The 27,963-nt window shown below is 34.9% G+C and overlaps 2 protein-coding genes across 3 annotated transcripts in view; one reads left to right on the forward strand and one right to left on the reverse strand.

Annotated features, from left to right (window-relative positions):
• The window catches only part of LOC127845011 (craniofacial development protein 1-like), a 58,248-nt gene extending 44,737 nt beyond the window's left edge, over nucleotides 1–13,511 (forward strand). For both annotated transcript variants that reach the window (XM_052375623.1, XM_052375624.1), the window contains 9 exons: nucleotides 1,440–1,506; nucleotides 3,869–4,001; nucleotides 4,581–4,683; nucleotides 6,612–6,743; nucleotides 7,593–7,732; nucleotides 8,344–8,454; nucleotides 10,307–10,385; nucleotides 11,328–11,413; nucleotides 12,902–13,511. In XM_052375623.1, the coding sequence (XP_052231583.1) occupies nucleotides 1,440–1,506; nucleotides 3,869–4,001; nucleotides 4,581–4,683; nucleotides 6,612–6,743; nucleotides 7,593–7,732; nucleotides 8,344–8,454; nucleotides 10,307–10,385; nucleotides 11,328–11,413; nucleotides 12,902–12,998 (948 nt within the window). In that variant the 3' untranslated portion in view covers nucleotides 12,999–13,511. The remainder of the gene's footprint in view (nucleotides 1–1,439; nucleotides 1,507–3,868; nucleotides 4,002–4,580; nucleotides 4,684–6,611; nucleotides 6,744–7,592; nucleotides 7,733–8,343; nucleotides 8,455–10,306; nucleotides 10,386–11,327; nucleotides 11,414–12,901) is intronic.
• Nucleotides 13,512–16,980: 3,469 nt separating this feature from the next.
• On the reverse strand, nucleotides 16,981–25,960 carry LOC127845040 (ileal sodium/bile acid cotransporter-like). The gene is made up of 3 exons (XM_052375660.1): nucleotides 25,220–25,960; nucleotides 24,666–24,837; nucleotides 16,981–23,952 (listed from the first exon to the last, which is right to left on the reverse strand). Exons 1-3 carry the CDS (start codon nucleotides 25,847–25,849, stop codon nucleotides 23,288–23,290), a joined length of 1,467 nt encoding a protein of 488 aa, XP_052231620.1. The 5' UTR covers nucleotides 25,850–25,960; the 3' UTR covers nucleotides 16,981–23,287.
• Between the last annotated feature and the right edge of the window lie 2,003 nt (nucleotides 25,961–27,963).

Consider the following 27,963-nt stretch of genomic DNA (forward strand, 5'->3'; position numbering starts at 1 on the left):
ATTCCAATTGATATTTTGGGGGAACGTAGCCGGCAAGCGGCATCTAGGTTGATTGTAATGGGTGAGTGACGGTGAGATCGCCTGCTGTTGGTGCATTCAAGAAGAACTAGAAAGAGATAGTTGCAATAATACATACAACTCCCAGCTATTGACTCTCCGAGCTGTACGTATGTACTCATAAAAGTTCAGAGCATTCAAGAAGAACTAGGAAAAAAATAGTGACATTCTCAAACTTAACCTGAAATAATTCAATATACTGCTAAATATTTTCTGAAGTTTGGAAGCATTAAAACCAAAACTCGTTGAGTAACAGAGGACACATTGCTTAGTGTCACAGGGATGTTTTATAAGGGCAACAAAGTCCTGGTGTAGGTTCTTAATGATATTATTTTGTACCGTATAAAACGGGCCTTAATAAAGATATAACATCGATTTAGAAATATATAAAACATCTAACATTAACACACAATACAAAGATTAGCGTATCAATATCACAATGAAACTTAATGGGACGCACTGCGGAAAACAATGCATATACATTAATAATATAAAGAATAATATAAAATAGCTTACCGCAGTGTCCTCTTAATTAATAATTATAACTATGCTTTATAGTAATTATAAAAAGCACTAGAGTCTATTTCTCTAACCCTCTTAACATAAACTTATGAAAGTTCTGAAGGGTTGTGAGGGACAAAGGAATTTGGCGGGGAAGGAAGAAAATGGTGAACGAACAACCCAATGAGAATCTTTCTCTCAATCTTTCTTTCATTCAAACATAACACATAAAGAACGATTGGACGTAAACGTTAAACAGTGCTCACACGAAAGCATGTGCGGTAGTTGGATAGCCTTGGCCAACTTCGTAGATATACATTGTTTAATGTATTAATCCAAAGTATTCTGATTCACTCAACAACAGCAGACGACACAATGACAAACCACCTGTGACAAAGATAGGACAGACGGAAAAGTCTGCGCATGGGCGATGACAATTATACGTTTGCGTGTACTTTATCGAAAGAACGGCGCATGCAAATTCAATATAGCTAAAAACTGACATATAAAAAATGTCAAACTGTGACACTTAGTATGAATTAGTTATTTTAAGAGTTATAATGAAATCCGTGTGCTGTGTTAAATATCTTAAAATTTGCAGTTGAATAAGTTTTTCACAGTGTACGTCAAAAACACACTACTGTACCATCTTACATAGAGAACGTCACATTCTTAACTTACCTTTGAAGTATGAATTTTAATAAATTAACAAAATATATGGAAACTAAAACCAATGGTAAATCAAGAAAATATACCGATAACTACTAAAACTTGTTGTTGTTTTTTAAAGCTAATTTGACAACAAAATAACTTCTTACAACGCCGCAACTTTTTGTTTCACTTTACGTGAGCATTTGTTTCTTCAAAACTTCATTTTCCAGACATACGAAATGTCAGACGAGGAGGATTTGCCTGATTCCACTGATGATGAAGATTATGTGCCTTCAGGTATTGTTTGGGCAGAGCAAATCATCCAGTATTTTTTTTCAATTTAGTGAACTGTTTTCGGATGTATATATATTTCGGATAAGCGACAGAGTTGCAAACGCAAAAAGTATAATAATTACAGGAAGAACCCTATTGTCAGGGAAATAAGTACATTTTTAGATGGTTGCATCACCCACAGCGCAGTGGTTGGTACACTCGCTTCTCATCTAGGCGTGCCGGGTTCGTGTTCCTGGTAGCATGTGAGATAGGTTGGTGGTCACCATACCGGAAACATGCTTCGGTACTTGGGCTCCCACCCAAAAAAAACAACCACATCAATATTGAACAATCTTTTAGTAACAAAGCCTCCGTCTCGGAAAGGTCCACCTAAACTTTAAAATACCCACATGCATTTAAGGTAGTGCACCTCTAATGATTTCCCGCGATTTCTTCGAAGGTTGAAGAGCCTACTATTAGGTGCCTTAGCCTAGTGGTTAAGGCGATAGACTAGCAATCTTTTGGGATATTCCTGCGCAGGTTCGAATCCTGCCGACGACGTATACTTTTTTGCGACGCGTTTTATTTGTTTTCTAACCTAATTTGATTTAATATGGCATATAAGCTATATTTATTGTTAAATATGTTGCAATTTTTATGCACATTCTTCAATTATTAAAATTAAAACAACGTTATGGCGAAATTGGGTGATTTACTGTTGAAAATACGAACCATGCATGTTGCATTTTTATTTTTATTTCAAAAAGTAAACGGTAAATCTGTCTAGTTCTTGGTATTTTTGCTGTATATAGTGTTTCTATAAAAACTAAGTTTAAAATATGACTTAAATGATACTATTTTGAATTTTATGACACTTTGTTTTTAACCGACCCAATTTTTACTTGGCTGAAATCACTTACATTTCATGGCGCTCTTCCATAGATAAAAATTTGTAAAAAATAAATGTCTGTAAAAGAATACTTATTTCATCTTGTTTAAACTTTAAACACCTTTACAGCATCTGTACACACCAACTGCATGCCCATATTTGGAAATTTGAATGAATTATGGAACTTTTATATACCCCAGGGGTGAAAATAAACTGGACAAAAGCCGAGCGTGGGGGTGGTTTTGAAAAAATCGGTATATCTTTTTAAAAAGCATGGAAAGCCTACCTACAAATTTGCATGTAGTTCAGTGAAATGATGCTGATTAAGAAAATAATTAATTAGATTATATTTGGATATGTGCCCATTAGAGGTGCGCTACCTTAATACCGCAGTCATTGAAATTCAGATTTAAATCTACTTGTAAGCAAGACGGGCTAGTAATATGGGAATTTGTACAATCCCGAGTCAGATTTTACCAGCCCAAACATTTTTGTTAAAAATGCAGATAAACATAACATAAAACATCCAAAGAAGCATTCATTTATTCAATATTTAGAATACAGTACAACTCTCTTATTAATTTCATCCTCGTCCAAGTCAGCTTCCTCGTCATCTGAGCCAGCCTCTTTTGGATTCTGAAATAAGAAGAAATTAATTTCACACTCAGATTTCAATCTAATCACAATTATAAATATATACATTAAGTTAAGGTAAAAAATTAGCAGAACTGTATCCCATATATCCATGTGAAAGAGGGAGCAAACCTGAACCACCGGCAATTAAGTGCCAGGTTATTCAACAAAAAGCCAGTTGACAAATGCGTCAATCACAGTTACCTCAGATTCGCATTCCTGTTTTGCCATTACTCTCTGTGTCCCGAACGCAATGCAAAAATTTATTTCACATAATAGTAATCCGGGTACCACAAAACCATGTGCTTTATGTGCAGTAATCCACTTATCGACTGATTGTGCAGCACGTGTTCGCAATGTGTTAAAAGACATAGGTGGCAGTTGATATAAGCGGCTCAAAACTTTGTTTACAAATATTGAAAATGAAAGTGGGACTCATTTTCTGTTTTCTGAATTTTACAAGCACGTTGGGCTTGTAATATTGGATTTTCTACAAGCCCGAAAGAAAAAGTACTATTTTTTTGCTGTCGGACTAGTGCGAATTTCGACAACTTATTACCCACATTTTACTGCAATTTTTAACCCAATAAAGGCTGACTAACAATTATAATGTCTACATTTTGAAGACTATTTGCGTATATTTTTTGTCTAGCCTACCTCTACATGTATATATGCACATTTTTTTATCAGGCTTTTAAAATCCACTTGTCTGATAAAGTTTGAATTTAAACTTAAAGTTGAAAGTTGTGCCATTTTTAAAATACTATGAGCTACCGCTCATAGTATTCAATATTGCACCCATAGGATCCTGTTTCTGCTCTTATTACCCATGAATACCTGTATCGCTTTTGTCCCCCAACACAGAAGGGGAAGCTGTGTCAGAGGAAGAGAATTCAGGTGACGAGGAAAACTTTGATGCCTTGAGAGATGATGGTGAACAAGCAGCTTCTGGCAAGCGGAAGAGAAAATCACCCAAGAAAAAGACTTCACCTGTAAGGTAAGGATGTACAATGTTGACTTAAAATTGAATACGGATAAATAAACTCTAAAAAGATATTGTTTGTCACTGTATCTGCTTATCGATATTGTTCCTGCTGATTTTTATGTCCCCCACCACTATAGTGGGGGACATATTGTATTTGCCGTGTCTGTTGGTCTGTCTGTTGGTTTGTTTGTGCCAACTTTAACATTTTGCAATAATTTTTGCTATATTGAAGATAGCAACTTCATATTTGGCATGCATGTGTATCTCATGGAGCTGCACATTTTGAGTGGTAAAAGGTCAAGGTATCCTTCAAGGTCAAAGGTCAAAAATACTAAGTCAAAGCGGCGCAGAAGGGGACATATTGTTTCTGACAAACACATTTCTTGTTTCAATTATTTTTATTTTGTTTTCAAAAGGGGAAATTTAAGTAAAACTTTACCAAGTTTTAAGGGACATTATTGAGCCTATCCTCTTAGGAGAACCAGTAATCTGAGATTTTTGAAAGATTTTGATAGCACCGTAGATAATACCATTCACATGGTGGACACCATTATTAATTTGAGTATATCCTTTTGAAAAATTGCATTTCAGAAAGCGAAGAGGTGGAATAAAATTAGAGGATGAGCAGGAGGAGGTTGGAGTGGTTGAAGACAAGAATGTGGAGCTGCAGCAGCAGATTATTGCGGAGGGTGAGGTGGGTTGGCTGCAGACAGTTTTATGAATTATTGATGACAACTGAAAAAAAGCATTTTATAAAGTAGACATGTACTGGCATATATTTAAAAAAATATTCATGATCATTTTCAGTTTTGATGCAGACAAATGAATACCAATACCTGGTGTTATATTGACCACTGATCTGAATGATATGGTGCCTGTTGTAATGTTACCGTATTTAAGTTTTTGGATACTCCCTTTTTTGCCTAAATAATTATTTTTTGTTTGTTACGCTAAATTTTCAGACAAACATGTTTTCAACAATAATTTATAACTCTAAATGTTTGAGCTTTACATTTTACAGCACTATTTTTCCAGATTTTTTTCCATGTTTTTGCTTATCTGGTGTTACATCCATCATGCTTTTTTATTAACTGATTAAGGTGAATGCCTTAGGGCGATGGATCATAACAATTGTGTAATGGGGTAAACAACCATTTATACTGGTAATAAACAATTGTTCCAGAAAAATAAGAATGACATATACTAATCATACGAACATTGAAGGTGTTAGACAACATCTGGCTCACAAACACATAATACATAGTTAGCAGATTTTTTTTTGTCATCAATTACAGGTTCTTACTAGATCATCTTTGAACACGTTGACAATAAAAGAGCCTCCTAGTAACTTTCTGTACACAAATAAAGCATGCACAATTATTTTTAGGTGTAAATATATGTAAAATTCGCTTTTACCTAAGGCATGGTATTTTACAAGCATGTGATATAAGTTGTTAATACATGGACATGAGACATATTGCAAACCTGTATCTGATTGTCAGTTCAATATTGTTAGTGAGTCTCTACATTTTCAAAACCTGAATTTTTATGCGCCGGGTAGGGTGGCATATAGCAGTTGAACTGTCAGTCAGTCCATCCTTCTGTCCGAAAACTTTAACATAAGCCATAACTTTTGCAATATTGAAGATAGCGTCAAGGTCATAGGTAAAAAAAAACAAATCCAAGGGAAGTAATAAGCTTAAAAGGGAGATAATTTCTATTTATCATTTGGCAGGTACAGATTATTTTCACACGGGAAGTAATATTTTTTTAAAGGGATATATAATTTTAAAAAATATTAAAAAATGAAAGTGGCGCATTGTGTTTCTGACAAACACATCTCTTGTTAAAAATATTGTTCATATCTAAATTTTTAACTTAGAGTAATTATGAGTAATACATTGTCCCAGTTTGACTGATTGTGCCAATTAATATGTTAATAAAAGTATAAATGATGCCAATTAGACAGACCATGCCCATTAAAATGTTAATACATGATACCAATGTGACAGACTGCACCAACTGTTCTGTTAATACATAGTACAAGGTGCCAGTTAAACCAACTGTGCTAATGTAACATAATGAGCAGACCCAATAGTACAGAGCCAATCTCTGCCATATTGTCTATATTTAGAACAATTAATATGTTCCTTTTTATAATAACAAATCCAATAATAGCCAATAAACGCCAATCAAAACAAGTGTAATTAAACAGTATGTACACCAATCAAAACAAGTGAAATTAAACAATACGTACACCAATCAAAACAAGTGAAATTAAACAATACGTACACCAATCAAAACAAGTGTAATTGTTAAAATATTTATGCCAATCAAAACAAGTGTAATTAAACAATATGTACACCAACCAAAACAAGTGTAATTAAGCAATATGTACACCAATCAAAACAAGTGTAATTAAACAATATGTACACCAATCAAAACAAGTGTAATTAACAATATGTACACCAATCAAAACAAGTGTAATTAAGCAATATGTACACCAATCAAAACAAGTGTAATTAAACAGTATGTACACCAATCAAAACAAGTGTAATTAAACAGTATGTACACCAATCAAAACAAGTGTAATTAAACAGTATGTATAATGTTCATGAACAGGCCAAGAAAGAGGAGCATGCAAAGAAGCGTGCAGACGACCTGTGGTCCAGTTTCATGTCTGACGTCGGCAAGAGACCTGAGAAGAAGCCAGAACTAGCGCCTGGGGGATCCTTAGCTAACATCATGTCCAAGGTAGACTTATATTGTCAGTGGGGTCAAAAGCAAATGTAGACTTCCTGCTGCTTTTAGGGACTAATGAAGCAGTGACTCTGAACTTTCTTTTACATAGCTTTGGCTGACTCATAAACATAAAAATTCAAAAGCTATAGCAATTGTATTGTAAATGAAGACGTTAATTTATAGGACATCATATTTATCCCAAGTTAATTTCTTAGTGAATTATTGTTTTTTGAAACATATTTTTAGCATGATTTCAATTTTTCAAATCTACAATTACAAAAATCCTACATTTTATGAACTTGTCCCACGCTTCAGTACAATTACATTTTTATGAATTGCACATTTGCATAGCTTTACTAAATGCACATTACATCAATTTTGCTGCTACTGCTAATTTTTTTAAGCAAATGAAACTGTAATAGAAGCTAACTACTGTTAAACAAATGAAAAACAATAGTTTATGGTTTGTTTTATAAAAAGAAGACCAGTGTGTAAACATGTCAATTAATAAATATGCCTTACAATTTAAAAATATCTTATTAGCTATTATACCCAAGTAGCTGTCAGCAATATACCGGTATTCTGGTAATTAGCTAACAAAAATGTTAATTGGTTGACCTTGTCAACATCATTTGTAGTCCAGGGCTTTTTGTCCTTCATAGAAAATGACTTTTCACAAATTTGATAAGTTAGCTACTCAAATTTTAACAATATAAAAAAAATGCCACTCAACTTTTTACAATTTTAACAGTTTGTGACTTATTTTTTATAAAAAGGAGTGGGCCAAAGCCACTTCACAAAGACGGCAAAAAAGCCCTGTGGTCATTTTGACAACTTATTTATGTCCAGTGTCAATTCCAGGCCCCCACCCCCAGCAAGCCTGATCCCTTCGTCTCCCCTGGTGGAAAGCCCATGTCCAGTGCCCCTCAGGCCTCAACTGCCCCTGCTAAATCCACCATCACTGTGACCAAGGTCTATGACTTTGCAGGGGAAACAGTCCAGTATGGTGACAATTTTATATTTATCCATTTTTGTGTAGTTGTTTGGTAACAAACAGCTCATATCGCCAGTTTTTTTTGTTGTAATTCATCATTCAGTCTTTTCCGTTGTACATATACGCATGTCTCAATCATCGACAGTTTACTTACTATAAGTTTTATACTCATGTTAGTGTGTACTGATTGGTCAAAGTTATGTATTCATAAGTTTAAATCTGATATGCATATTTTCTCATTATCCCCTGGGAAATGCAGGGGGATATTGAATTAGCGTTGTCTGTAAGTCTGTCTGTCCGTCTGTCACAAAACTTGTTTGAGCTATATCTTAGCTCAAGACCAGCCTGTGCATCCACGCAGTATGGTCTGAGCTACCCTCTCTGCAAATGACACCACGAAACCTTGCTTAACTTAACGCAGACAGCAAAGTTCCGGATCAGAATTCACTATTATGCAGGCTGGTCAGGAGCTTTGCTGGGTGCATATTTTGCATAACGCGGCTAATTTGGTAGACAGTTTACTGCGTTGCCTTTAATTTTTAATGGGTAGATTAACGAAGGTTAAGTTTGCTGTTTTTAGGAAAATCTATGAGTATTTTATAAAACTAATTTGTTCAGGGTGACCAAGGAGCTTGATGTGAACTCAAAGGAGGCGCAGGCTGAGTTACGCAAGAAGCAGGAGGGCGTGGCCAGTGCTTCCTCCACAGACTCACCCATGGCCGCCTCAGGGTCAGTACAAATGGTCACATGAAATTAATAGCTAAGCATCTGGTCCTGATTACCTGATTATTCTTAAATCGGTTATCTGAAAAATGTCTTACATACCATATTTCATTGGTTAAACTTACTATTTGTGGTCATATTTTGTATATAACATCTGATGTTCATTTAAATCTTATTATATTTTAACAAGCATTTTTTCCTGTGTGAGTATTTTGTTAAGTGAGTATAAGCTTATCCTGTAAAAGCAGACTAAATTATGTAATTCAGTATATTGATTTATTATGCTCCCCCCAAACAAAATTTGGGGGGAGCATATAGTCGCCGCTTCGTCTGTCTGTGCGTGTGTCCGTCCGTCAGTGCACAATTTTTGTCCGGGCTCTTTCTCAGCAATTAATGACCGGAATTCAATTATACTTTATGGGAAGCTTCACTACCAATAGGAGATGTGCATATTATCAGCCGGTTCTGGTCGGATGATTTTTCACAGAGTAATTGCCCTTTGAAATTTTCCATTAACTGTACATATAGTGCAATTCTTGTCCCCCCAACTACTAGACGTTTCCTTGTCTCTGAATATATAGTGCAATATTGTGACCAAAAAAAACTTTGGGAGCATCACCCGTCTCCGATGGTTTCTTGTTGCAATAGTATTTGAGATTTTGGTAACTGTGTGTAGTTGGTTTAAAAAGATTTGAGAGTCTTACAATTTGAATACAGCTTCTGTACAATTACAATTACTTAACCAATTGTATTTTGGATACTGTTTTATTCGTGAAACATGTTTTATTCATGAAACACCCATATCAGTTTGTGGAAAATAAATATAAAAGCAAACAAAGTCCTTTATTGTGTTGTACAGTTCAACCATGGAGCAAACCATTTGTACATTAACAACAATATTAACTGTGTAACAATTAGGTGCATCAATCCTAAAGTCAAACATCAATTTTAGGAGACTGCTTGTTCTTTGTTCTAGGCAGTTGTCTGCTTACCGAAATGAATTAAGATCTTAGTAGCCATAAAATAAATGTTAAGTCATATTTTTGGCATGTTTGCTCTTATCATAATTTATATATCTGACTAATCGAGTTCTAGTTAGGTTTTGTGACTGTCAGGTGTCAGGTAATCAGATTAAAGAGCTTTGTTTACAGAAAACTGGACTTAATGCATTTGGGTAAAGTGTGGCCTAGATAAGCCTCTGCTGTATGAGCAGGCTAAAGAGGGACATCACTTTACCCTTTTGTGGAATTTTTCGTTTTAAACTAAAATCCAGTTAAGGCAGAAAGTGTCATCCTTGATGACTGAACAGACTTATCTAGGATGACACTTGATGCACATGCATTAAGTCCCAGTGCTCCAGCTAGGCCTAAAACGAAGGGCGCTGCGCCCTGCCCTCCCGAACCTCCGCCCTGCCCCCCCCGAACCTCCGCCCTGCCCCCCCCCCCCCCAAAAAAAAAAAAAAAAAATTTTTTTTTTTTTTTTTTTTTTTTTTTACATATGATTATTCATAAATCTATTATTACATTGTAATTACTTTAATCCTAATTGTAGACATTATATTTGAATGGTTTAATAATAATGGGAATAATACAATAATTTTTACATATAAATTAACATGCAAAAGGAAGCATTCCAGAAACACCTGCGCGCTCGTACGTGCCCTTTTCACAAAATCCGGTGCGTCGAAAGTGCCCTTTTGACAAAATACTGCGCGTTGAAAGTGCCCTTTTGACAAAAAAGCCCCCCTGCCCTTTTCAAATCCTAGCTGGAGCACTGAAGTCCAGTCTTCTCAAAACGGGTGTCAAATTATCAGTAACATACACACATACCAGAAGCTTTGTGTATCATTATTTTGCAGGGGATTGAAGCGTCCATCTGCAGGGGGCCTGGGAGGGGTGCTGGCTAAGATCAACAAGCCGCCCAAGATGGGGACACTGGTAAGGGACAGATATCTGTTGAAGTGCTTACTGATTATCTTTTGAAGCTTTAAGTAATTTAAAGGGTTTATTGACTTTGTGCTTTGTGTAAATTGTGTGTGCTTACGTCAGTATTAATGCATCTTAATAGCACATGACTAAGAATTACAATTTTACTAAAAATATAGTTTTATAATAGATACTAATAAAAAGTATATATGTATATATTTTTTTATTTACCGGTATATATATTTATATATTTTAAAGGGCCCTTTTCACAGATTTTGGCATGTATTGAAGTGTGTCATTAAATGCTTTATATTGATAAATTTAAACATTTGACCTAAAAAATCTCCAGTAAAAAAGCAAGAATACAATTAAAAAAAGGAAAAAAAAATTAACCCCCAACTGGACTCGAATCACTGACCCCTGGAATCCTGGATGTAAAAGTCTCCCGCTTAGACCACTCGATCATCTGTGCTCATGCTATGAGCGCTCGTATTTTTTTCTTAATATAAGCAATCCCGTATTTTCACAAAATATAACGACAGCAACAGAACTTTCCAAATTATTCAAGCGTTTCACGTTGCAACGCTTTATAATTTTCAGGTTTTCAAATCGTCAAAAGATGCATATAATGGATATTTTAGAGCATGGTAAATGTTCAGTATTACTGTGTCCTCACAAATATCATAACTAAAACGAAAATTTGCGCATCTGAAGCAACTTCATTTAATTTTGTCAATTTACCAAAATGTGAAAAGGCCCCTTTTATAAAGTACTTAAAAGTGCTAAGTTTACAAATTTAGCTTCTTGTTATATTTTTCTGCTACAAATATATCCATAAACATGTACCCAATATATCAAATATAAGTTTTTCTTATATATTATAAATAAAAATAATAAAAAGCTGGTAAACAAAAAAGATCCCTTTTTGTTAACTATTTCTTTCTTTCTTTTCAGGAAAAATCCAAGCTCGATTGGGAATCATTCAAGCAGAAAGAAGGCATAGATGAAGAGCTCAAAATTCACAACAGAGGAAAACAAAGGTACTGTACGAGACTAGCTGTTGTGTTTAGAGGGGTCCTGGCTGTAAATATTTTCTTTCCGTCTGTCACCATACAATTTCGTAAGTTTGTGGATCAAACTAATTCTACGTTTCAACCGATTAATTTGAAACTTCAAATATGTAACCATGAGCGAAGAAGACGTGCAAGACTCAGTTTCAAGATTGTGGGTTTGCACTTATTCATGATTTATGTCCCCTTAAGCTCAGCCATGGGCATCATAAAATGTTAAAATATGTAAAGCAAGCTGTTTATCAAGCAAACAAATTGCAAAGCAATCTAGATAAAATAAAGCAAAAATGTCATCACCATGGAGATAACATGTGAAAGACAATGTTTACATGCAGTGGTCTAATTATATCTGAGATATATTCCCATGAACTTTGTGATGGGTATAGCTTCTATTCCTGGGACAATGCAGTGTTGCAGTAAAAGTCATATTTGTGAAAAAAAAATGTTATCAAATAAACACCTGTTAATTGATTATTATTTCTTCAAACTGTGATCATTCAATTTGGTATGAAAGTTGAATTTCCCTTGCTTTCCAAGTTTCTTCTTCTTTTTATCATTTACATTGTAGATTACAATGTTTCATAGAAATTTTGCAAAACTTTCTTGATTTTAGCAAAACTGTACTTTAAGCTAGAAAATTATGTGTAGGCTAAAATATGTGCTGGGAAGTTATTAAATTTTTGAGTTGCTTCCCTTGCATTGTATAACTGAACAATGTTTATTCAGTATTTCCAGATTTCCATTGAGACTTTATATTTGTTGATGTTGGTCCCTTTTTGCAAAACATGTTTCTTTGATTTGACTACTTACCGGTTATAAAATAGCTTTGGTGCATTATCTGTTATGCATTACCCACAGATTTGCAAAAGCTGTCAGGCAGTTATACAAATTGACAGTGTCAGTGTCAAACACCGTGTCTGACTAACAATTTGAAAAGTTCACATTAACAAGCACGCCTTTCTGACATATTTACAAAATGTCTGACACAATTCAAACAATGTATCTAACATGCATGTGTCTGACAGGCCCTTCCTATGTTTCTCTGAGGAAAACGTCCATGCACGGCCATATTAATTTGGTTGGTTTATATGCCATGTTTGCAAGTACATGTCTTCTAGGATTAAACTTTGCATGTTGATTACAAACCATTGAAAATAAATAATAATAAATAATTATGTAATCAGAAGCCGTTTTTCTGTGTTACACTCAACATGCAATTATTTGAGTTAGCATCAATGACTATGGCCCAGCCACCACCACCCTCCAATATTATAATACTCCTTGAATTGAGATTTGATTCATTGATATCTCCATTACTTCATTTTATATCTTGGTGTATTCTTCATTTTAGTGAAGAGTACAGTTGCTGATTAACAAATTTGAGTATTATATATGTTTGCTTTAGCCATATGTTAATATTAAGCCCTTCATCAGATATGTGGTGATTTCTTCTTTCAGTTACATAGAGAGAATGAATTTCCTACAGAGAACAGACCAGAGACAATATGAAATAGAACGGAACTTACGACTTGGGTCTTCAACAAGTAAAAGATGATACAATTGAAGATTGTATTCAAATTTATACAATTAAAAAATCTCAAGTTAACAAAAGTGATACATTGATTTGATTATGATATGAAAAGGAACTCAATTGAAATATGGGGTATTGATCGCCTGTACAGTTATACACATCTTGTTGTGTATTATTAACAGACCCCTAGCTCGAACAAAATGACCAAGGTTAGAATGAATTCTGGAGCTCCTTCAAATAACTTGACTAACGCTGTCCATGAACATCAGATTTTCAATATCTTTGAACATCTAATTGTACTTGATTAATCATGTCATACATGGGTATGTTGTTCATCTTCAGCTAATAACATTGTGAATGCTGATGTCATGTTTATATTATTTTGTGCTGCAATGTCTTTATGCAGGTAGAAATGATTGTGCTGGTTGAAGAATTAAAATGTATCCTTAGTTTCAGTCTAAATTTCACACCAGAGCCACATATTCATACTTGTATGTGTATATTGATCAGGAAAAAAGAAAACTAATGTTTAAAGTTGTTGGTGTTGTTGTTGTTGTTTATAAGTTGTTATATTTCATTCAAGCACAGGAAAACATGTATTATGTAATACATAAGCATTAAAACAGGGCAGTTAAATTGTAATGTGGAAATTGCTGCAGTTTTTAAGACATTATAGTTTCAATCCTTGGTTGCTTTACTTATGCGTATCATTTTAATAAAAGGATCACTAAAATATATTTAACCAGGTTTTCCGAAGGAAAAAACTGGTTATTAGATTGGCGAATGTCGGCAGGCATGCGGAACAAGCTTGTCCGGGCCGTAACTTTGTCGTTCATTGTGAGATTTTTAAATCATTTGGCACATTTGTTTACCATCATTAGACGGTGTGTCGTGCGAAAGAATAACGTCGATATCTCCAAGGTCAAGGTCACACTTTGAGTTCAAAGGTCAAAAATGGCCATAAATGAGCTTGTCTGGGCCATAACTATGTCGTTCATTGTGGGATTTTAAAATCATTTGGCACATTTGTTCACAATCAGTGGACGGTGTGTTGCACAAAAGAATTGTGTCAATATCTCCAAGGTCAAGGTCGCCATGACTAAAAATAGATTTATTTTGAAACAAGGAGGGTTACTTTGAACAATCAGTTCAGTTTGAGTTGTCTCCCTTGATCAGACTTTTTTTCAAATTGAAAACCTGGTTTTGTGACAATTTTGTCGATTGTTTTCATTTGTTATAGTAATAACAAGCCTTCTTTGGGTCACTTTGCAGAGAAGGGGGTGGGGAATCAGCAGTAGTTGTAAGATTGTTTTAAATTTAATGTACATGAAGATTTTGTAGTCAGTAATGTTTGCTGATGTAAAGTTGAATCCTACTAGGGGCTCGCTTAAGTTTAATTTTGGCCATTGTATATAGTTAAGTTTTTAAAAGCGGTAATAAGCATAATACATGATATTCATAGTTTAAGACTGCTGTATCAAGTTATTTGTTTGTGAGTTCAAGATAAATTGAACAATATAATTTTCATGTTCCAACATACATATTTGAAGAAATGGTAAAACTGCTTGTCTTCCCAGAGATTTTGTAATGATCGTCTACAACATGAAAATGTTTTGCTGCTTTAAAACAGACAGTGAGACTCAAATGTTAGTTTCTGAATCCATTTTAGGAAACCTGTCACGGAACTGTGATATTTTCTGTGGATTACAGACCTTGACTTATTTCTTTTGGGGAAGCGATTTTTATGCTCACCCAAAAATTTTTGGGGGAAGCATATAGTCGCCGCTTCGTCTGTCCCTCCGTGTGTCCGTCCGTCCGTGCACAATTTTTGTCTGGGCTATTTCTCAGCAATTAATGACCGGAATCCAATGAAACTTTATGGGAAGCTACACTACCAAGAGGAGATGTGCATATTATCAGCCAGTTCTAGTCGGATGATTTTTCACAGAGTTATGGCCCTTTGAAATTTTCCATTTACTGTACATAAAGTGCAATTCTTGTCCGGGCTATTTCTCAGCAAATAATGACCGGAATTCAATGAAACTTTATGGGAAGCTTCACTACCAAGAGGAGATGTGCATATTATCAGCAGGTTCTGGTCGGATGATTTTTCACAGTTATGGCCCTTTGAAATTTTCTATAAAAAAATTATTGTCCCCCCAACTACTGTGCCCTCAAGACGTTTCCTTTTATCTGAATACATGTATATAGTGCAATATTGTGACAAAAAAAAACTTTGGAAAGCATCACCCGTCTCCGACGGTTTCTTTGTTTTGTTTTAAATTAAGCGTGAACAAGGCATTTCAACTTCAAAGTATGGACCGAAAAGACCGGTTATATTCCTCAAAGGTCAAGGTTTGAGGTCGTTCAGACGCAATAATGGCACAGTTTTATTGGGCGTGTCAGTGTTTGAAAATTCATAACATTGGCAACTTAATGTAGAGCTTTTTTGATGTAACGAGTCCACTTTGTTTTGATATAAATTCAGGAAAAAGTGTCTCGTAAAATTTCCCTTCAAATTTCCGGCTTATTATTTTGAAACTTCTAATTAAAGAACATGGAACAAATTGTCCAAAAAGTTTTAAATATCCTTACATGTTAACATACATTAAGCAACATGTACCTACTCATTGAGTTAAAAGGAAGTTGTAACCTAAGAGTGATGTATTATTTTATCGTTCACATATATCAACAGATAGCCTGTATATTAAGTAGAGATTACAGAGAAATGTCCTTATGCATGTAGAAATATTTTATATTGATTATTTATACCTTCATTCAATTACATGTAATACCTTGTATATAAACAAATTATTTACAACAATAATTCAGCAAGTAAGATTATCATTCTTGACGAGTTACTGGTTGTATTGACTTTCATTGGGAACCTATGTGAAAGCCTGTGTTGTGCCACAAACCTTAAATGTTCCATGCCTTGTTCAAAAATGGGTCTTATGCCATATACTGCCAGCATAGCTCCAGACCAGCCTGCTGAATGGCACATTCTGGTCAGGAGCTTCACTGTCAGCTATTTAGTCACAAGGTTTCACAATATCATAAGGTATAAGACCCATTTTGCATGACACAGATCAAATATTCTTAAATGCTCATTTCTGATATCTGTTCCCACTTGTTTAAGTTGGATATATCCTGCTATTCAACATCCATCAATCTATGCTTTGAGGATTTAGAGGAGGCAACCTAAACAGCAGGTTCTCTCTTAATGTGCAATACAACAATTAATGTGCAATACAACAAGTTGTTGACTTTGAATGAAGACAGAAAACCTACAAACGGTCCCTGATAAGATTCCTTGTCTTGTTTCTTTCAAAGAAAATGTGTAACCTGCGCAAGATTTTTTCTTCCAAAACTGTAATTCAAGTATTCTGTTTTGAAGTTTCAATGTTATGTGCATTCCCCTGAATCAACCACAAACTTTTTACAAGACAAAAGCATTCATGTTTCACTAAATTATGTTTACCATGTTAATATAGGTATTTGGTATTAATTGGATAACTATTATAATGGTTAACAACAGTTACACTTGTTGTATTCATACTTGCCTGCATTAATCCCATTACTTATGATGTTTATATAATATTATGTGTTTAGATCTTTAACACTATGAAATGGTCAATCATCTGTGAATCTATTTTATAGCCTTTAAGACATAATAAATTGTGTCAAAATAAGATGAAGAGTTTGCAGATTGGTTCAATACATGTTAGTTTCAAACTATTCATTTTAACTCGATTGCATTGAAAGCCTCAGGCTTATTGAAACACTCCCAATTCCGCTTTCTGGGCCTAGAACCAGTACTTGGTGTATTTGGAGGAGATCTAAAGAAGGCTCCCACAGTGGTATCAAACCCGTGACCTCATGGTCGCTAGGCGTATGCCTTATCCATTACACCACAGCGACCAAAACATTTGTTAAATATTCTCTCCACATGAATGAACTATCTATATAAACTATATATGCAAACTATAAGAACAAAAAGTAAAGATACATGTATTGACAGAATTTATTTTGAATGATATCTATTTGTGTAGCTTATTTATCATAGCTAATTGTTATTGAATATTTCACTGATTCAAGCAGCTTTGGATTATTATAAACCATAAATTACAAACAAAATTATCAAACATACATATATTAAAGAGACTTGTTCACCAGTTTTCATATTTTTTTAAAGGCCATTTTTTTTAAATGATGTTATTATTTTGATTGTTGATAATCCAAAAACAAAACAATGCTTGAAATACCACCATTTTTCTTTGTCAATAGTGGTATTTTGCCTGTTTAATTTTTTGTCATTTTGCCAATCTGTGGACAAGTCCTATTAATCTTAACAGTTTAGTGATTCTAAAATGAAAATGGTCAGGTTTGATAAAAACAACAGCACCAACACCACAACAGCATATACTTAACATAACTTTAAACTCTCAACATCAATACAGAAACAAAAAACAAGCACCTATTCAAAGCACACAATTATTCACTTTTTAATCAGTACAATAATTTTAACATAAAAATACTGTATCTGCTATTGCTTTTTTCAATGACCAATAGGTTCTGTTGATTTAATGTATAAAATCCTAGTCATAATGATTCTATCATTCTGTGCAACTTCTAAAATAATAAAATGTGCATGATGTAAATCCGCTGCATGTAAATGCGCAAGATGCTGAAGATGCCATTACAGGTAAAAACATGCACTATTTATACACCAATCATATATTTGAGCCTTGCTCTGGAAAACGGGCCTTCATGCGTGTGAGTACAGTGTCGTCCCAGATAAGCAAGTGCAGTCTGAAAAGGCTAATCAGGGATGATACTTTCCGCCTAGATTGATTTTTGTTAAGAATTAACTTCCTTTAAACAAAACATTTCAATAAAAACACAAAGTATCGCCCCAGATTAGCCCTACTTGGGAGGACACTCACAAAACCTGTCACACATGCATGAAGCCTAGTTCTCCCAGCAACCCTCAAATATATCGCCACTAGTTTCCTTTCCAACCCTCACAATTCAACATGAAACATATGCCTGTACAGTTGAACTATAGAAATTAAGATACAGCACACAATTGACGATTTGTAAATACAGGTAAAATCTAACCCTGTTGTGTACAAGTCAATTATTAGTGCTGAAGCACTTAAGGTAAATAAAGGGCATCTGGCCATTATCGTTGTTAAAAGCTTTTGTAACATTGCAATAAAAAGCACCCTGTGCCAAGATAATAAATATTTTAATAGATTTCTTAACCACAAGGCAAATATTGTAAACAAGTTCATCATATTTGATCGGTCCTAAATGCAATCTGAAAATCTGTTTTGATTGATTTGATAAAAAATAATTTATAAATTATCAGCAAATGGGAATGCTATTTCATAGAATATAAAAGATGCTACAAGTAAACCTGTTGGACAGAACAAAAGAACAGATATAAAAAAAATATTAATGAGGGAAAGGCAATTCAGTGTCCAACAAACTATGGAGGGCCTTCTTCTACTATAGTGTCAATTACATTCTTGTGGTCATGGAATAAAATCACAGGCCTAAACGTGCATAAGAATATAAACATAAAACATGGTTTCCCTTTAAACACAGTAAATATTGCGACTGTATCGTTTAAGTTTGCCCACAGGCATTTTACAAGTGTATTTAAAAGCGTGATGTACACACAGACATTGTACATGTAGTAAACCGAATATCTTAATAACTTATATAAGATCATTGATGCAAAACATCACGACCAGCAGAAATTGTTTTTATAACAGATAAAGCTGACAATGAATTATTATGCTAGCCTTGTTAAAACCTCTTATAGCTTTAATTTTACACTTCAATGAAATCACTTAATGTCAACCGACTAGTAGACTTTGTTGTCATATGAGTTGTGTTCTGAGAAAACTGGGCATAATGCATGTGCGTAAAGTGTCGTCCCAGATTAGCCTGTGCACAGGCTAATCAGGGACGGCACTTTTCGCCTAAATTGGATTTTTGCTAGCCTTAGAAGAGACTTCATTTCAACAAAAAATGTCATATAAGCAGAAAGTGCCGTCCCTGATTAGCCTGTGTGGACTTCACAGGCTAATCTGGGACGACACTTTACGCACATCCATTAAGCCCAGTTTTCTCAGAACACTGCTCATATGAATAAATGCAAGTATACAGCTAGAGATAAGTGTTGTAAATGACCATTGCTTTGACAAAATTATCTGGAATAATTTATTGATACTGATATCCCTTTCCCACCCAGAGGCTAAGTGAAAATGGCTATGTGCAAACAGCATAAAACCAGTACAGCCTGTTAGTAACTCACAGTCTGTTCAGGTTTTATGCTGCTTGCTGCTCATCAGTATCTAAAGGTTGGAAATGAAGAATTTAAAATTTTAATCTAGAAAGAAGTCTGTAATTAAATTTAACCTTCTAAGGAACTACAAACACGTCAAAATATGTATCTAAGTGGGAAAGGGATATGATATATTATATAGACATAAATCAATGATAGTCATACTGAAGGGCAGATTTATCTGTTTGCAGTCATTGATGATGATGGATTAAGGGTGTCAGTCTGTTAGAACATGTTGAAATGTGAAATTATTTATTTCTAAACAGCAGTCATCATTTTGTAAGCATATTATTTCAGTAAAATTAATCATTTCAATATAATCACATAAACCTGATGTTTCGACTGAACACACATCCACAATTTTACACATTAAGGTTATGACTAAATAGATAAAAATGCCTTTGATTAAAGTTTAAAAAGCTAATCACTTTCAAATATACATGAAAAATACAGTAACACACATAGACGCAGCTGTTTGTAATAAATGCAATAAAAAAAGATAATTCCAAAACAGATTGAAAATATTTCATGTAAATAAAGCAGTTCCTACCATAAAAATAAGGATAGAAAATAAAGGAATAACTTGAACAAATATTGGTTGATGGTAATGTTGTGTAAAAAGCATGACAATACTTATTGAATTCATGATACATGAAATACACACATCATGATATTATGACATAGCTGTGAAAATGTGTGTCATTTCTCTTCTACTTTTAGAGTAAACTGTATTTCACTATCAGGAATAAACATATTTTAAACTAAAACATATTGCATGTACATGGCTGAATCCACAGTAACTAACATTGACAAAAACATTCATTAAAGGTGATACTTTGTCTTTTCAAATATTGTATGTAACAAACTAGAGCTTCTTGTCGTGGTAATGACAAATACCTCCCCTCCTGGACGCTGTATGTCGTAATATATAGCAAGTTGTAATAATAATTACATTTGAGAAATTCTTAACATGCTTCACAAGTCACTCAATTGTATTACACAATGACACCTACAACAAATCTGTGATAACACTGTAGGAAATGCTTCAACCTAAATGTAATGTCAGATTACTGTCAAGACAGTTATATTGTAGTAATCTAAGAAATCAAACTTAGCTGCTTATTATTACTGATTTAATTTCTTACTTATTTTACCACAAAATAAGTAGCGATGCACTAAAACTAACCACACATTAACTTGTAGACAAGCAAAAGCTTGTAAAATCCAGTTAAGGCCTATCAATTTTAATTTAGTAAAAGTTACAATCGTTATGTATCTGTCAGCAAGGCTCATAGGTACATTTTGTTTGTCTCACATGTCAGACAAGTACATGTTCTGAATACCAGAAGTTTTTGTTCAAGTTATGGTTACACAATTATGTTGTTCGAACATGACAAATTTCATTTAAATATCTACTTATTATAATGATTTACTCCAAGAGATTAAGATACAAAAGAATCAAGATACAAAATAGTACATCTCTATTACACCCATAAATTCAGACAGTATGTTATTTAAAAGGAGGCCAGAGCTCCAGATAACTTTGTAGGGCATATCTTATTTCACTCCCTGGTTTTCAACTTAAATTTTAAAAATGATTATCCATAGGTTTTTTTTTATTTGCAAATTACAGTCCAATATTTTAGGGTCTTTTACTTAATAATAAACTTATCCATCATGTTAGGTTTATCATGTCCAGTAAATGTCTTTTTAACTTTATCACGCTTCCATTAGTTAGTCATATATGCTCAAGAGAAACCATCAGACAGGTGAGGCCATAAATAATAATTCAATGTTTAAAAAATTACTTTTAAATTCTTTTCTCATTAAATAATACATTTTCTGACATATATAAACTAATACAATCATAACACACAAATATCTTAACAGTAAGCAACACCAACAGGAACACACTTTTAAGCTGTTAATGATAATATTAAATTTACATTTTGAAGACAGGCTTTCGATCCAAATAGAAAGCACTGAAAAAAAATGGTTCAACAGCAAAGACATTCTAATTTCAATGTATTCAAATGCTGTTATTAACATGGTAAGTACACAGTAAAAGAATTGTTTATTATGCTAATCACAAATGTAACCTGTGCTTAAGCAGTCTTGCATCTTAATTAACATTCAACAGCTGGGACAGAGCGAATACATACTAATTGAGTAGTATACCGACAACAAAATTGAACATGCCATTACAATCATTTTAATAAACTATTACATGTTTAGTTATTCACAGGCATGAGTTTTATTAGGGACTATTAAAGAATATATTAAGAATTTTAATATTTATCAAGTTGACTAAGACTCTAAAACAACCAAATATTATTATTAAGTTAACAGAACCCATAAATTTCACATAATATATTCAATAATACCAAGTAGTTAGAATAACATATAGATTTTATCTTTTAGTAAGAAGTAAAGCACTTCAAAAACAGAGCAACAAAAAGTGTGTTCATAAATTCCCATAACAACAACACCAGCAAATAATATGTGTAAGTACTTCTATTGCCCATTTACCATATGAAAAGCATATACACAGTTTTTCAATTACGATTCGCAAAAATATTTAAAAATAAATGATGCAATAAAATTTAAAAAGGCTTTCCTGTATGTTACTTTTTGTATGACATTTAGTAACTAGAAATGGCGCGGCAGAGGCCGACGCGTATCCCCACGCCGAATGTTTGACCTAGGTGTGCCCCAGGGTTGGTAATGGGGCCATGCATAGCTGAGATTGACCGTATTGTCATAAGAGAAGTTCATCATCAATTAGAAGTGAATTGGTGTAGAAATGAAGAAGTTATAGTAAAAGGCAATTTTGGGTGGGTGTGACATATGTGGGCAGGGCGCCCCAGGGTTGGTAATGGGGCCATGCATAGTTGAGATTGACCGTATTGTCATAAGAGAGGTTCAGTATCAATTTGAAGTGAATCGGTGTAGAAATGAAGAAATTATAGTAAAAGGCAATTTTGGGTGGGTGTGGTCTATGTGGGCGGGGCGCCCCAGGGTTGGTAATGGGGCCATGCATAGTTGAGATTGACTGTATTGTCATAAGAGAAGTTCAATATCAATTTGAAGTGAATCGGTGTAGAAATGAAGAAATTATAGTAAAGGCAATTTTGGGTGGGTGTGGTCTATGTGGGCGGGGCCCCAGGGTTGGTTATGGGAACATGCATAGTTGAGATTGACCCTAATGTCATAAGAGAAGTTCAGTATCAATTTGAAGTGAATCCGTGTAGAAATGAAAAAATTATAGTAAATGGAATTTTTTGGTGGGTGTGGCCTATGTGGGCGGGCGCCCCAGGGTTGGGATTGGGGCCATGCATAGTTGAGATTGACCCTAATGTCATAACAAAAGTTCAGTATCAATTTGAAGTGAATCCGTGTAGAAATGAAAAAATTATAGTAAATGGAAATTTTTGGTGGGTGTGGCCTATGTGGGCGGGGCGCCCCAGGGTTGGGAATGGGGCCATGCATGGTTGAGATTGACCGTATTGTCATAGGTGAGGTCCAGTATCAATTTGAAGTGAATCGGTGTAGAAATAAAGAAGTAAATGTAAAATAACCTAAAAAAATGAGTGATAATTTCTGACGCGGCCCCACCCCAACCCCTATAACTTTTGACCCAGGGGTCAGATCAAAATTCCAAATAGTGCAGGGTCGCACATATGCTCATAGCTACCATGTGTGTAAATTTCAAGGTTCTAGTGCTTTTAGTGTAGGAGGAGATAGTGGCCAGGACGGACGGACAGACGGACAGACGGACGGACAGACGGACGGACGGCGGAGATCACCACAATATCCCCACCTTTTTTTCAAAAAGCGTGGGGATAATTAACTGTACTACAAATATAAAATATTCATAACATTTAAAATTAAACACTGAATAGTGTAGACACTATACCGGTAATTATGGCATATGTGGAAATACATCCTGGCTTTACTAAATACCAACATGAGCATTGTTGTTCTCCTTCAACTCAACGTAGTGATGCTCAGTCGTATCCTTGACAATCTCATTCTCGCTCTCTCCCTCATGATCATCGAGATACGCCACATGCTTTTTCTTGTAGCAGCGCTTGTAGATCTCATAGCCAATGATAGCAGCAACCATTGGTATGGGTGTGAAGATGGCTGCTGCAATTGGTGCCACAATGCTGATATCGTTGTCAGGTGGGGGCAAAGAGACCTTCAGTAGCACTATCGCTATGCCTGTGTTCTGGATCCCCGTCTCAATGGCGATGGTTCGAATGTTGCGCCAGCTCTGTCTGGTTACGATAGCCGTCAAGCCTCCAAAGACAAACCCCATGTACGGAACAAGAGCGCCCGCTAAAAGAATCTCTGGCTTGTTTCGCATCAGGGTAAAGATGTAGAGATTGGCGTACACGCCAACGGTGAAAATGAAGATGAAGAAAATAATCATGAAGGGACGGATAGCCTTGACGACGTACTTTGCCGAGTTTGGTTTGCGCCACTGGAGCAGCATGCCGATGGCCACTGGAATGAGCAGGCCGATCAGGGAAGTACAAATGCTCATGTAGGGAATTTCCAGGGTGGTGTGGTACAACATCTTGCTGCCCACCGTGAACAGCCACAGCGGTATCATACCTGTCAATGAAAGAATCTTCTTCTAATGAAATCCTGCATTTCATGGTGTTTGGTATATAATAATTTACTGATGAACAAAGTCAACATTTTAAATATTAAGTTTCCATTGATTTAAAATAGTTTCTTAAACCAGGGCATGAAAAATATATTTAAAGGTAATCATGCACATGTGATAACAGAACTTCAACTCGTCCTGGTGTGATATGTACTCGCCCTTTGTTAAACAAAGAGTATTTGTCCTGTTTTGTTGGGTTTAAGATTATTGTACTTTCTGATGTGTAAAACATTAAATGAACAAGATATTGAAATGCATTCAACCCATAGTTTCAGAGTTTGGCATCTTTTAAGAACTTATTTGTTAGAATTTGCAAATTGCTTGTCTTTTCAGACGAGTGAAAGTGTGTGCGCCCTACTTTAACCAAAATCTAAATGCATTGAAATGGACCACAGCTATTTTTTTTGTCTTTTTATTTAGAATGCCTTCAAAGCACAATTTTAAAAAGATTGAAGATTATACAACATTAATCAGTTGCAATTTTTTTTAATTTTGTCAGACACTTTTGTTTAAAATAACTCAGATGTCTGACCTTCTGATAGATTTTTCACATTTTTGAGCAAACAGGATTCTCTTCAGTTTTACATGTATTGAGGACTCAGCTGGTAAGTTACAAAAATCATAAATTATGTACAACAGTATAAAAACATAGTTTTACCTAGAGAGAGCAGTGTACTGCACAAAGTCATGGTAACGCTTAGAGAGACATCCCCAGCTAGCAGATAGGAGTAAGCATTGCTGGCTGCTCCACCCGGAGCACAGGACAGGGCAAAGAATCCCAGAGCATTGGCAGGATCAAACTCAAAGGCAAAGATCACCCCTAGAGCTATCTAGAAAGAAACGAGTGTAAAAGGTATCAGTGGATTAGTGCACATGTACTGCTACCATAAAAATGCAGAAGGAGGGTAAGCTTAAACTAAACATCACAAGTTTCATTTGAAAAAAGATTAAAAGCAAAATATAAACAAAGAATTTGGATTGACTGATTATTGGTTGATAATCTGATAAATTGTTTAACCTTATAAGACAATAATTTATCTGACATGATCTTCAAAAGTTATTCTGAGTCTACATACATAAAATGGAGGCATAAACAATATATATCGTTAAAGTACTTCTAACAATCGAAAAAACATTAACTTTCCAGCACTTCTTGAAGGTTTTTCGTTAAAGGCACGATACTATGAGAGTATGGGATAGGAGGACACATACCAACGGCATTAGAACAAATTGTGAGAACATTCCAGTGAGAGGTCCGATGGGTTTCTGTAGGACTTCTTTCACCACAGCCAACTCTGTCTTGCAGCCCATTGCCACATTAGCCAGACACACCAGTATGATAATGATCCCTGTAAACGAATGACTGAGGGCACTCTCATCTCGACTCACTGTGATGTCATACTTCTCCGGCAGTTCATACCATTCCATGCCACTTTCTTTTCCCTCAGAATTTGCCAGGTCGTACATATCTTCCTCAGTAACCGGGGTGGTATTGATGAACAATTTCATCACTACACGTCCGAGAAAGTTGCCTTTGACCTTGGCAGTGAAATTCATGCTAGAAAATGGCTCCAAAGTGTCTGTCATATTTGCTCTTACATCTGCAATGTCGATATTATCAGACACTGGAACAATCCTCAAAACCTCGCCTCTGTAGTTCCTCAGCGTGAATGACATCAGTTTTTCTTCACGTTCTTTGATCAAAAATGGTAAGTTGTGAGAGGTGTTTACTTCAGCACCGAACGACTCTATTTCACTCGCGTTATTTCCAGAGACGCTTCCATACAGTGACAGCAGGCAATTCAAAACAAAAAATACAAACAGTTTAACTGGGCACGCCATTTTCCACGTTTATCTTGTGTTGTTACTCTAGTCAGAGAAGAAATCACTGAGCGATAAAACGCTAGATTCTAAATCCAGAAGTCACGAACTGTCAAAAGGGAAGCTACTCTGTCCATACTTCTTTCGTCATCGGATCCGAATGTAATTAATCTGAGTTTCGCCTCAGGGCGAAATTTTATTTGTGTGACCAAGTGCGAAAGGATTTGTTTTGAATACATTCGCAAGGAATGTTGATGTATATAATCAATACATACTCATGCGTTTGCAAGTTGAAATGCAGTTAAGATTTTCTTACAAAATGATTTAGATATATAATATAATAAACCAGATATCATTTTTGCTATAGTTCGATTGCAATGCAACAATTCTAAAAAAATCACTCCCGGGCGAAACAAAGTTTGTTGATATCATATCATATTTAAAATGGTTATTGATCTCACCAAACCTCGTAGTAATCCATTGTTTTATAATGGTAAGTGAAGGCAACAAGTGCTGCACACACGTCTAAGAACTTACTGTAACAGCTCTCTTAATAAACATGTATATGATGGAAATCTGGTTCTATCGCCATTGTCAATGCGGAAAAATAGAAGACAGTACTTACTTTCTGCTGATCTGTTCATTACAAACAACTAAAGATTAAATTTATAGTGAGAAATATAGACCAATACACAGGTGTATCACTGCGCACGTACATTACTGTATGGAGATGATATAATCTTTCACTTATAGATAATGTTGCTGTGTTTGATGCAGTCCATAGTTTTTCGAAGACTCACGAAGGTTAAACATGGTATAGCTATCGATTCTTTATGTTCAAACATTTTTTATAAGTAATTTCGTTGACTCGATTTGAGCTATTATGTGGTTTTCTCTGCCGTCTGTCTGTCCGTCCGTCTGGCCACTATCTTCTCCTACACAATTAGCACTAGAATCTTGAAACGTACACACATGGTAGCTATGAGCATATGTGCGACAGTGCACTATCAGGAATTTTGATCTGACCCCTGGGTCAAAAGTTATGGGGGTTTGAGTGGGGCCGGGTCAGAGATTTTCACTCATTTTTAGGTTATTTTACAATAACTTCTTCATTTCTACACCGATTTATTTAAATTAATACTGAAAATCTCTTATGACAATACATTCAATCTCAACTATGCATGGCGCCATTACCAACCCTGGGGCGCCCCTGGGTCAAATATGCGGCGTGGGGATACGCGTCGACGCCTCTGCCACGCCATTTCTAGTTAATTGTTTTGTTTTTAATATGGAATTACCGTCATTATGCTTGTAAATATATTAAACGGGAAAGGAACCCTACTAGCTTAGCTAACGTTCCAATCCTATAAACTGAAGAGGTTTGTAACACGTTGTATACACGTTATGAAATAAAAATATGTTTAAACAAAATTCTTTGCAGCTGTTGGGGTTGACATGTTGGTTGTCAATGAAATCAAAAATGTTTTGGATCAAATGTTAATACATATTTAAAAGAAATATTGATTTTTATTTCGTAAAGCATGGTTATCTTTACCTTACTGTATATTGTTTAATATTATCTTACGTCTTAAATCAAATCGATGGGCAGATGGTTAACATGGTTATTTCAGAAATTACTTCATGCCAAGTGTTTGTTTAGAGCGGCAATAACCAACGGTTTAGCGTCTTGATACAATTCAAGGAATACTTAAACAACCGCACATGGTTTGTTTAATGAATTTCTTGCCAAATGTTGATGAGTGCTGAAATATACAACGTTCCAGAGATCCGATTTGTAGGAATTAAACGACGCGATAGCACAAGTGATTCCTGTGGCAATAACCAGCGGTTTGTCGGTTCGATTCTTTTTTGTTCGTTCAGATTCTTGTGATCAATCCAACACGCAGCCGGAAATACCGTTACGTTCGATTCACAGGTGGTTAGCGTGTGGCTATGATATTAATTAGTGAAAACATCATTTTGAATGATAAATAATCATATTATAACGAAAAAATAACTTTTCTGAAAAAAAAAATTTCACTATCAAATATATATATAACAAGGTTATATATATATTTGATAGTGAAATATTTTTTTTTTTTCAGAAAAGTTAATTTTTCGTTATAATATGATTA

Source organism: Dreissena polymorpha, chromosome 9, assembly GCF_020536995.1.
Source record: "Dreissena polymorpha isolate Duluth1 chromosome 9, UMN_Dpol_1.0, whole genome shotgun sequence".
Lineage (NCBI taxonomy): Eukaryota > Metazoa > Mollusca > Bivalvia > Myida > Dreissenidae > Dreissena > Dreissena polymorpha.

What these genes read in the sequence shown, in the direction of transcription:
- LOC127845040 (XM_052375660.1), bottom strand. Translation starts at nt 25,849, where the DNA reads ATGGCGTGCCCAGTTAAACTGTTTGTATTTTTTGTTTTGAATTGCCTG. An exon ending in AATTTGTTCTAATGCCGTTG is followed by an intron (nt 24,838 to 25,219) that starts GTATGTGTCCTC and finishes GTTTCTTTCTAG; the next exon opens with ATAGCTCTAGGGGTGATCTT. An exon ending in CAGTACACTGCTCTCTCTAG is followed by an intron (nt 23,953 to 24,665) that starts GTAAAACTATGT and finishes TTTCATTGACAG; the next exon opens with GTATGATACCGCTGTGGCTG.